This window comes from Sander lucioperca, chromosome 9 (assembly GCF_008315115.2).
Source record: "Sander lucioperca isolate FBNREF2018 chromosome 9, SLUC_FBN_1.2, whole genome shotgun sequence".
NCBI lineage: Eukaryota > Metazoa > Chordata > Actinopteri > Perciformes > Percidae > Sander > Sander lucioperca.
Genome location: NC_050181.1, coordinates 39,899,577 through 39,911,683, shown reverse-complemented (window position 1 = coordinate 39,911,683; position 12,107 = coordinate 39,899,577). Strand labels below are relative to the sequence as shown.

Sequence of the window (12,107 nt, the reverse complement as noted above, 5' to 3'; positions counted from 1 at the left end):
CGAGAATGAAGATGAGATTCTGGGTAGATGGGTAGCCTAAATGGGTTCCATTCAGACCTTAACAATAAGTCTTTTACTGTTATATGTCAACAAGATTCAACAAGATATTTTCACCTGGCTATACCCAATGTTTAGATCTGTTGTGGTATTTATGCAAACTAGCACATATGTAATTAGATTATGCACCGTTTGCCCATGTTAACAAACTACTTCAAAAAACTTGTAATACATTTTTTGTTTGTCTTAAAGTAAGTAATCAACTCAGTAATTTTCATGGTGATATCTAAAGGTTAAAATGTTTACCCTATTCACGTGAGAAAAATAATGAATAATCTTTTTCGAAACTTCCCCCTAATGGGATTCTTCTGAGCTTTTCTTTCCTTACTCAGGACATATTGAGGATACAAAATCAGTTGGCTCCTTTTCTCATAAAATGACTGGACTAGAAGCTAACGTTAGATAAACTGAAGATAGGCCAGAAAAAAGTCTTATGACGGAGACGTCATATCCGGTGTAGACTGCCGCTGAACTTCGCAGTTTGACTTGCTATGTCTGCTACAGAAAGATGAAGTGAAGAAATACGGACCTTTAACTCTAAGGGGCAGCGGTATAACTCGTGTAGCTTAACTGCCGTTGTGTACCAGTTAGAATTAAAAATGTTTTCTTTGTCAATGACTGTCCAACCACAGGTAAGAAAGCAGGAAACATTAGCTAGGCCAAGCTAACATTAGCATTGTTGTTGTTTGGGTTCTATCTAGCTAGTTGAGTTAAGCCTGCTAGTGAGCTAGCTAGCTCAGTTAACCTTAGCTTGTCAGCCAGACTGCTGTTGACCTTTCGTTATCGTTTGATGATTTAAAAGACATTTACATTCAAGTCAGTTGACATTGTGTCAATGTTGTTATATTTCTATTTACCCGTAACGTTAAATAAACAGAAATAAAGACTGTGTGGACCTCTGAGAGAAGTTTCAGCTAACGTTCCTGTTCTGATGAGCGTTCAGTGTGTCCTTAGCTGCCAGATGGGAAACGGCGTCAATGAGCGATATATTTGACTAGCTAATTACTGGTGATTTGCATATGCTAATAAATCTGCAGTTCAATCAACTTTTCTACTGATTCGCGATAATTACCTGTTTGCGAATACTTTTCAGCTCGCTGATGTACTTTACCTGTAACTACCAACAGTCTCTATATAGCTAAGGGCTAACGTTACCTAACAAATAGGGTTTGTGATAGTAATGTTAATTGTAACATATATGAAATATATACATGAAAAATCTTACATTTTCAAAACAATCATTCACTCACTGTTTGCTTACATGTGATCACAGGTGACTTTACCTCTTAGCCACCTCATCAATGTCCTCCACTCTATGAAAAGCTCAGTGGGAAGCAGCAGTGCCACCTGCAAATCAAGAAAACACAAGGAGCATGCCTCAGACTCAGAACTACACCGCACAGAGGTACATTAGTAGGCCATAATCTGTAATTGCTGTTTCAATTCAGAGACAGTGTGATGCTGGGCTTAGTTGATTTCATTCTCCTAAGTCCACTTGTTTTAACAAAAAAACGTTTTCAGAATAACTTTGTTAGGAATATAAATCAAATGTCATACACAAAATTATATCATTTATGTTTGTGCAGCCCATGTGGAACATGCGTGAGCTTGGATTATCAGACCTGGGAGCACAGCAGCTGGATGAGCTGGTGAACAGTGTGTTACCACACTTGAGTCCACAGCAGGCGCCACTTCCATTGGGTGGACAGACAGCCTGGCATGCCTCACATCTTTCTACACACTCCTTTTTCTTCAATAAGCACGGTGAGGATGTACACCTTTGTTATAAACAGGCCTCCCATACTGTACCTTGAACCACTTAAATAGGTGTGCCTGTGGCTGGTGCCCGTGCCTGACTCCTCGTCATCACTCTTGAATGAATACAACATGCCAGGACCTCACAATCTGCAAGAAGTTAAAATATTTGTTTCATTTTTCAAGTTTCATTTGACTGCATAGAATTGCAGAGATTGTAGTTAGTGGAGGTGGTAACCATCCATCCTGATATTCTGATGAATCCTATCTTTTTGATTAGCTTAGTTACTAGTTGACCGTTTTAACAAGCAAATAGTAGTGATGGCGAACTGAAGCTTTCTGAACCAGTGAAGCTTTCAATCCAATTGTATCGAAAAAAGGTTCAGTACTCGAAGCTTCAGAACTCTATGAGGACATCTGGTGGTGGAAGTTAAGGATAGCATTGTGTCACAAACTGTTTCACAGATATTAGCCATGAATGTCTTTGAGTCGAAGATGAATACAGTTTTAGTATGAATTCATGGATAAATAAATAATGACATAAATAACTAAGCCTATTTGGGACTTTGCATAAGTAAAAATGTAATTGCCTTCTCCACAAAAAAAACAAGCAAACAATAAAGTTAGGATTTTGGTTGTGTTTGTAAACAAATACATCAATTTAGGAGGGAAATGAATGAAGAACACATTGCACACACATTTCTGTGATTATATTGAGTACGTAGCCTAGAGCAACTTTCTACTCGCTATAAACTCTCTTTTATAAACTTTCTACTCGCTATAAACTCTCTTTTATAAACTTTCTACTCGCTATAAACTCTCTTTTATAAACTTTCTACTCGTTATAAACTCTCTTTTATAAACTTTCTACTCGCTATAAACTCTCTTTTATAAACTTTCTACTCGTTATAAACTCTCTTTTATAAACTTTCTACTCGCTATAAACTCTCTTTTATAAACTTTCTACTCGCTATAAACTCTCTTTTATAAACTTTCTACTCGTTATAAACTCTCTTTTATAAACTTTCTACTCGCTATAAACTCTTTTATAAACTCTCTACTCGTTATAAACTCTCTTTTATAAACTTTCTACTCGCTATAAACTCTCTTTTATAAACTCTCTACTCGTTATAAACTCTCTTTTTATAAACTCTCTACTCGCTATAAGCTTACTTGCAATAAACTCTCTACTATAAACTCTCTACTGGCTATAATAATCGCTATAATAATCTCTCTATTAACTAACTTTCCTGACTCTGTTGACTCTTCTACTGCAACAACCCACAAAGGCGCACCCAGTGCCGCTCAACTTTAAAGCTTTGAATTCAACTTCGAAGCAGTCACGTGGGTGTGTCTGAAACGAAGCTTCGGACGTCACTGGTCACGTGATTATCACAAAACCAATCAAGCTCAGATACAAAGCTTCATTCCAAATTGGTTCATTTCTTCGATACATGCTTCGAAGCAGAGTGCTCACGGGTAATATCACTAGCAAATAGGGCCTCTGCTACCACTTTTTCTTAAAACTATCTCAATAATAAACCTTGTCCTCTGTTCCCAGGCTTCTCATGTGGTGCAATGCCCATGTCTTATTCCAGACAGCACCCTTCACCTCTTCAGTCTGTATGCACAGAGCTCCAACACTGGCCAGGTAACTATGGATTTATGTAATAGTTTATTACTAAACCAAAACTTTACATTCACTTGTTACTATTGAATAACTGGAGTTGGTTTGTATGCTATTTGACAACAATATAAATAGCGTTACGTAGAGAATAACAAATATTCCACTTAATTGTCAATATTATCTATGGTGTCCTATTTTTACATGTGCATTGTGAATGTAACAATGTGTATATTTACGGTATAATGCTTATGCGAATCTAGTAAAGTTATATGCTGTGTAAACATGGTTAGCTTTTTAATCTGTTTAAACAGCATGTGCTTACTGTATATTTCAAGTGTGGGTCCCGAGCAGAGGCTTTAAAACTTTAAAGAGCAAAACCAGACGACTGCAGTCGGCCCCCGACCGCCCCCTGGAGTCTGAAGGATTCACACCATCTTTTATGAAGGTAAGTACTTTGAGATGTTGACATGCTTAACATGCTTAAGCAAATTCTTAAAGGGATACTTTGCTGATTTCTAACCAGCTCTTTGTCATCTATTTGTGGGCAGTGTGTTTTAGATTAACAGTGTTTGGCTTTCCTCCGTGGCGCCAATGCATGGAGGACCCTGGTGGCGGGGAGCATCGTTCATCTTAACACACTGCTTACACTGCTATGACACAGAGCTGGATTTGAATCAGCAAAATATTTTTTAAGCATGTTATGGATATGTTTGTATGTGCTTATTGTATTAAGAATATGAATTGCCTTACCAGCAACAACATTTTCACCTGACTAGGGTATTGCACTTTTTGGAATAAAATGCAAGGCCTGCTGAGATTTCAAGTTAAAAAATATTCAGCTCTTGAGTAGAAAATGCATCACATTTCTGTAGTTTTTTTCTCTGCTGTCTAGTCAAATAGAAACACATGTCTTCCATTGGATCTTCTGCACACAAGACAATTTGAGGAAAAGTTGGCAATTGGTGTTCTGCCCACCTGAGTCACCAACAGGCCTAAAATAGATAGTATGTTTTTTTTTCTTACTATTTAGTTATCTAACATGGTCAGTTATGCAGCTATGTTTGCTAAGTAATTGACAGCAGCTGCCTTTGCACTTTTCTGACAACACAAAAGGGGCCTCCAGCTGTTCTGCCTGTTTAGGAATCTAAAAATAAAGGCAGAGCAGGTGCACCTTAAGTTTTTTAGGCCTACAAAGCATGTCCAGTGGGATGGCCTTGAGTGTAAAGGTGTGATAAAAGTGATATCTGCCAGTATGATATCTGGAAATTGATGGAGACAACTTCATAGATGACTGTCTTTAGATCAAATGCAACTGCAGTCTTATACACAGAAACATGCCCAGAGGTCACAGGTGAAGATTACATCTTGTTTTTCAGCTCTCCTTCGCACAAAACATAACTACACCTGTAGAATATTAGGTCCCATGGCGTACGATATCATAGTGTCATACCAAGATGTTTCCCATAAGTCCTCCCCACTCGGACCCTCTTATCAACTTTTAGATGTCACGTGCAGTCCACACAAGATTGAACAGTATATAAGATATATTTAAAAGCATACAGACTTAATTTCATCCTATCAGAATATCGCTGACCAATTTTACCTTGTACTGCAGGGTTTCCTGACACGTGACAAGGGGGTTGAAGTTGAAAGTCTAGACAGCCTGATTAAGATCAAGAACATACCTGATGGACAGCAGGATTCTTACAAGAGGGGCTTCGCTGAGGGTTTCCTGAAAGCCCAAGCCTTGACACAACGCACACAAGGCAACGCTACAAACAAGCTCAAATTGAATCACACAACCGGTATTCCATTATTAAGCATTAAACAGTACTGATGTATAGTTTTCCTGCTCCAACTGTTCAGACTCTCTCCGGAGGACTCGTCTAATCCTGCTGGTGCTACTTCTGGTTGGACTCTATGGTATCTCCAAGACCCCCTTCATATCGGGTAAAGGCTCCTTTTCTATTCTAAAGCTGCTTTCATGCATGCTGCATGTCATACATGAAATCACCTCCAAGATGTTAACATTTTAATATGTTAAAATGTGAATGTTAATAATAAAGTACAGCATTTGCCTGCTTAACTAAATCTATGCACATAAAATATTGAACATGTATTAACCTACCAAAGAAAATAACTAAGCTTGGTATAACTGAGTCATTTTCTGCTCTTTACAGACAAATTCTAACCTGTAGTATTGAAGGTGTGTGTGTGTGTGTGTGTGTGTGTGTGTGTGTGTGTGTGTGTGTGTGTGTGTGTGTGTGTGTGTGTGTGTGTGTGTGTGTGTGTGTGTGTGTGTGTGTGTGTGTGTGTGTGTGTGTGTGTGTGTGTGTGTTTTAACCATGCCATGCAGTGTGATTTCGAACTTTAATCTAACCATTTTTGATAGTACGGTTCCGAACCACATCAGGCCTGGACTCTGCAGTGGACCCTGTGCAGATGAAAAACGTGACATTTGAGCATGTCAAAGGGATAGAAGAAGCTAAGAACGAGCTGCAGGAAGTCGTGGAGTTCCTGAAAAACCCAAAGAAGTTCACAGTATTGGGAGGAAAGCTGCCAAAAGGTAGGGCTGTCTTTCACAGTGCATTTTAAGATGTTTTAAAAGCTTAGTGATTTTTATCAATTCTGCCCTTATGTTAGAGTTTGATGACTTTTCAGCTGAGATGGTAGTTGCACAACTACATTCAGAGATCTGTTTTTGTGTCTCTCTCTTTCTCATTCTTCCTCATCATCTCTTTACTTTAGGTGTTTTACTGGTTGGCCCTCCAGGGACCGGGAAGACTCTACTGGCCAGAGCTGTGGCAGGAGAGGCAGATGTGCCATTCTACTACGCCTCCGGGTCCGAATTTGATGAGATGTTTGTTGGAGTGGGAGCCAGCCGCATCAGGAACCTTTTCAGTGGGATTTCTTTTTCCTTTTCCCTTTGCCTTCCTTAGAAACTTCTTGAGAGTGTAGAGTTAACTTCTCCTGATATTGCATGCTTGCAGCAAAAATATTATAATTGTTGTGCTTTACATTGTGGTACATATGTTTATTTTTTATATTTGTTGTACTGCTTATTTCTAGAGGAGGCTAAAGCCAATGCTCCCTGTGTGATCTTCATTGATGAACTGGACAGTGTGGGTGGGAAAAGGATCGAGTCTCCCATGCACCCTTACTCCAGACAGACTATTAACCAACTACTTGCTGAGATGGATGGGTAATCTCTCAAATTATCTGTTGCATATTTTACAGTTTAGGAGTTGTCGTAATTCAGATTAAAGCAAATCTGGCAATACGTTGGGGTTGCCTTCAAACGGTCTACTGACTGATTTGCAGCGTGGTCAACAGTCTTTAATCATGTTAACTCTGCATACAGTTCAGTGTTGGTTGACACAAGAATACGTGAAGTACTGCATTGTGGCTCAAAATATGAATTAGAATGTAAGAAAGATTGCTGTGGTGAGAGAATACAACAGAAAGCAAGAGGAGAGCTGCTGCATTGCAGACGCTGACTTGCATGTACCCTGTGATATTATTTTGTAGGTTTAAACCTAATGAAGGTGTGATCATCATTGGAGCAACCAACTTCCCAGAGGCTTTGGATAAGTATGTTTACCTCTGTGTCTCTTGCTATAGCCTGTGAAAATATCAGCGCTTACAATGCACATTCATGTCAAGGTTTACAACCCTCAGACACAGCTTTTCTTGTCAAAAACTAAGAATAGACTGCAACCCTGAGGCTGTTATTGATACTGTGACCCAGATTGTATGCTGACACAGCATCAGTATTTTACTAACCTGCTGTTCTTGTTTTTTTAAGTGCCCTGATCCGCCCAGGACGTTTTGACATGCAGGTGACTGTCCCCAAACCAGATGTGAAAGGGCGCACAGAGATCCTCAACTGGTATCTGAAGAAGATTAAAATGGATCCAGGTGTGAGATCACCATCTGCTAACCCTAAAATAATTATAACAATGTTTTTGCTAAAAGGTTTTGTTATGGTATATAATACAGTGCTGCTCATAAGTATTCATACCCATGCTCAAGTTGACTAAAAAGAGGAATAAAAAAATCATCTTTTGGAAATTGATCTTAATGCCTTAATTAAAAAAATGAGGAAAAATCCGACCTTTTAAGGACACCATTTTTTTGTGTGAATGAATAATGTATTGTAAATAAATAAATGTTCTTCCTTAAAATACAGGGGTTTTATCTCAGTTAGCCTAATAGTTAACTGAGATAAGATCCATATCAATGCAAATCAAACCAGCTATTAGGCTAACTGTAATAAAACCATGCCAATCTCTAGGTATGGTGAAGGGTATGTGATGATGTGGAGCTATTTTAATTCCAAAGGCCAAGGGAACTTTATCAGGATGCATAGTATCCTGGATCCATGAAATAACTGGCCTTTCAAAATAAAAATCTGCCTTCCTCTATGGGAATTTAACATAGGGGTATGTATAATTATGGCCCCTTTATTTTAAGGAAGAACATTTATTTATTTACAATACATTATTCATTCACACAAAAAAATGGTGCCCTTAAAAGGTCGGATTTTTCCTTATTTTATCTTATCTTATTTCCTTAATTAAGGAATTAAGATCAATTTCCAAAAGATGATTTTTTTATTCCTCTTTTTAGTCGACTTTAACATGGGTATGAATACTTATGAGCAGCACTGTATTTTTAACCACTGTAAGGCAGACAGCTTGCGTCGACCGTCAAATGGTGTTTTGAGCTATGTTTTGAGGCAGTGTGAGAAATCCCGTACAGTAAACGGGAAACATCGCTGCCTTATCACTGCCACAAGAATGAAAGAACTGCCCGGGAGTTTGTATAATAGCTGAATGTTTCCTGCAACAACAAATCACTCGCTATGTCTCGCTCGTCTCTTTTCTTTCTCTCCCTCCTGTGAAATAAAGCTGCCTTCAAGTGCGGTCGGAAAGGTCGAGATTTATAAACGATCTGACTGAAAACAGCAATTGTGAAATATAAAGTCTTCTTGTGCTACATTGGGGAGTTAAAGAACACAACAGGACGTCACAAATGGGCAGTTTCATTGACACTCCCCCCGCTTCACAACCCTGTGGCAAATCGCCGGATCGCTTTTTTTTTTTTTTTTTTTGTCTGAATGCACCGTAAGACAGAACCTACAGTTGTTTGAATGCCTTGGTTTGGTGGTCATCAAGCACTGAACACACTGGCGCAGCACAGAGCACTGGTACTTTTTAAGATGACATCATAAGCTAAATGTTTGTTGTTTTTGTTGTTGATAATCGGTGTGATCTTTGTTGATGTCGCGTGTTATCTCTGCAGCTATTGAGGCCAATATTATTGCCCGGGGCACAGTGGGCTTCTCTGGTGCTGACCTGGAAAATCTGGTCAACCAGGCTGCCCTGAAGGCAGCAGTCGATGGTAAAGACATGGTCACCCTGAAAGAGCTGGAGTTTGCTAAAGACAAAATCCTCATGGGTGAGTAATGAGGAAGCTTTTTTAGTTGTTATAATGTGATTAATATAATGTGATTAATATTACTGCTAAGTTATCCTGATTTGTCTGTGTTTTCATCGAACACGGCAAAAGCTTACTAATAGTTATTAGGATCACTCTCAAAGTCATGTCGAGAATGTGGCAATAAAATAAATTCATTCATACTTTCTTCTTTTATCTTCAAGGCCCTGAGAGGAGGAGTGCAGAAATAGATGAGAAGAACAAGATCATCACAGCGTACCATGAATCTGGCCATGCAATAGTAGCTTACTATACCAAAGATGCCATGCCGATTAACAAGGCTACTATCATGCCCAGAGGTCCCAGTCTGGGACATGTAAGGAAACGTAGAGCTTGTAAACTAAATGGCTAAACTCTGCATATTATAATTTGACACAGAGTCTGCAGACAGTCATTCCATTTGTTTACCTCTTATCCCCTTAATTTTTCATTCCCCTTTTTCCATCCTCTCCAATGTCTCTTGTCAGGTATCCATGCTTCCAGAGAACGATCGCTGGAGTGAGACTCGCTCTCAGCTGCTGGCCCAGATGGACGTCAGTATGGGCGGCCGTGTAGCAGAGGAGATTATATTTGGCCATGAGTACATCACAACCGGTAAAAAGGAGTTCCTAAAAACGTTTTAACATAAAGTGTAGAATGTAGTAAGATCTTGATTCTCTTCTACGTAGAAAGGTGGTTGGCAGGCTAGAATGTGTAAAGGCAACATGTCATTTCTTCCTCTCCAGGTGCATCAAGCGACTTTGATAGTGCCACAAAGATCGCTAAGATGATGGTGACCAGATTTGGAATGTGTGAAAAGGTAGGCTAATTTATGGGACTTACAAAGGGAAGGCTGGTCATAGTATTTGCACTGCACATGCATCACAGGCGACATTTTTTGCTATAATTGTATGCACATTTATGTACGTTTCCCCTTCCTGTCTCCCAGTTGGGTGTGATGACCTATACTGACATGACAGCCCAGAGCCCAGAGACACAAGCAGCGGTGGAGCATGAAGTCAGGGTGTTACTGAAGGTCTGTGTGATGTTTTTTTTATTATCATTTATTTTTTTAGGACAGCTGAACAAAAAACAATTCAGCGATTCAACCAGCTCTTGTAAAAGCTTTTTTCTTACCATCTTTTCTCTTGCTGTCACCAGGACTCTTATGAGCGTGCCAAAGTCCTGCTGAAGACTCATTCCAAAGAGCACAAAAACCTGGCAGATGCTCTGCTCATGTATGAGACACTGGATGCCAAAGAGATCAAGCTGGTCCTGGAGGGCAAGGCCCTGGAGGCCAGTTGAAACTAGCAGGGACTGCAACAATCGGGGGTTAGCAATGGGGGGAGGGGGCAGATTTGAAGAGCTCAGGGGTCATGGAAGGAGGGATGGACTCAGTTCTTGTCAGTGAATCAGAGGAGTATGTAGTGATAGCCTGCGTTCACAAAGTCTCTTGACAAGCGCTCATGTGGGACTATGTCATATCTTCACTCTGTCCCCTTTGTGTAATCCCATCAATATTCCCAGATAAGTAGTGATTTTCCTGCGTTCAGAGGTAACTGCTTACCTCTGTATGTTGCACAGGCTCGCTGTATGTGACAAAGGTTAACAGGTTAAATGCCTAATTTAAATGATGTTGCTCAGGTCACTTTATCCGTTGGTGGGAGGAAATAATACATGAATGTAATTATGTACCTCAAACGTAAAAAGCATCCTGGTAGGATTCCCTTTTTAATGTTAATTGTTGTAAAAGGAGTTGAAATGTGGTCAAATTATGTACTTATTGCAACTAGACTTTAAGTCAATCTCAACTCCTATTTGTCGATCATCTTCCAGGGTTCGTATCTGTTATTTGTCTTGTATATCTTCAAGGTCAGGCCACACACTCGACTTCTGTCTTGCAAGCCTCTCAATTTGGCACAAAGAAGTATCGCAATGGGTGCTGCACTTTGTCTTTCCATCTGATTCTTTGTATCTTGGATGATTGGAAGCTCATGTATATACATTCTCCTGACCCCCTCTGCATATGTCCCTGTTACTTATTTTTAAAGGTGGCCTTTTGGGGAATGCACTGTTTTTGTTTTCCTTTTTGAATGGAGGGAGTGTATAAAGTTAAACTATAATGTCTCAGCACTTTGGGTAAGTGTATTCATTGAAAATGCACTTGTGCTCTTTTCATTTATTTCATTTATGTTGGTGTATGGTGTGTACAGACAACTGCTGCTTTGTCTCAAATAGCATGCAACAAATACACACTGTGTTATGTAGTGATAGACTATTGGGATCTTTAGGATTTTAAAGCTAAGCTAAGTTATTTAAAATAGTCTTTGAGTTCAGCTTCCAAAAAGCTTTAGGAAAAATATCAGCGTTTCTTGTAAATGCAAATGAGTTGAAATGCAAAAGACTGAATCTTTAGATTATTCAGACAAACAAGACCAGTTATCGGTTATTGTCCATTGGCGTCTCCTTTGTCGTTACATCAAAGAGTAATTTTGTCACATCTAGTGCTCTATACCTTTCTGTTTGAACACGTTTTGTGCAGTGCAGTGGAAGAAAGATTCCAATGTTCAGTGCTTACTGACACTGCTCTGTTTATAAAGGAAGTTTAAGCAACAAGTCTAATTTTAAAGTGACGTCCTTGAGTATATATTTCTTCAACACAGATTGTGGGTAGAAACTTGCAGACTTATGCCTCTGTTAAAATGTTGAATGTCCCAATTTGTGAATAATTAGCAGCAGTGTGTGTATGTAATCTGTATTTTAGCTTTTTGAGCATTTCATTTAAACTGTGCTCGTATCAAGATTACCACCACTGTATTTTCAGTGTGGCCCTTTTCAGTTTGTTTTCTTGGCTTCAGTTTGAGACACTATTTAGTTTATTGGCCTTTTATCCATATTTAGCTGTATATATGATTGGGATGTAACATTGTATATAGATGTAATGCTTTTATGCTGAGACATTGAATGGCTCTCTGCTGTTGATTGACAAAATCTCTCAACAATGTGATCGCAATGGTTAATGAATGTTACTGCAGTTGAGATAAATAAAATGAAACCTAAATAAAATCTTGTGTACTTAAAATTTATTTTTTACAAAACTTAAAATGCACATACCTTAGTTACAAATTAGACAAAATCCACAAGATTTACACCTTCAGACACGTCAAAACATAATACATTTATTGGCATT

General features: G+C 38.9%; 1 protein-coding gene across 2 annotated transcripts; it reads left to right on the top strand.

Moving 5' to 3' along the window:
• Nucleotides 1-496: 496 nt before the first annotated feature.
• yme1l1b (YME1-like 1b) lies at nt 497-11,983 on the top strand. Of its 2 annotated transcripts, none has more exons than XM_031320537.2 (18): nt 497-689; nt 1,331-1,462; nt 1,644-1,821; nt 3,374-3,463; nt 3,775-3,884; nt 5,055-5,205; nt 5,306-5,389; nt 5,853-6,005; nt 6,188-6,340; nt 6,509-6,641; nt 6,968-7,030; nt 7,245-7,357; nt 8,744-8,899; nt 9,103-9,254; nt 9,406-9,532; nt 9,664-9,737; nt 9,867-9,953; nt 10,079-11,983. In XM_031320537.2, exons 1-18 carry the CDS (start codon nt 657-659, stop codon nt 10,220-10,222), a joined length of 2,133 nt encoding a protein of 710 aa, XP_031176397.1. In that variant the 5' UTR covers nt 497-656; the 3' UTR covers nt 10,223-11,983. The 2 variants fall into 2 exon arrangements, with proteins under 2 accessions (XP_031176397.1, XP_031176396.1); XM_031320536.2 differs by having other exon boundaries at nt 5,832-6,005.
• The last annotated feature ends 124 nt before the right edge of the window (nt 11,984-12,107 follow it).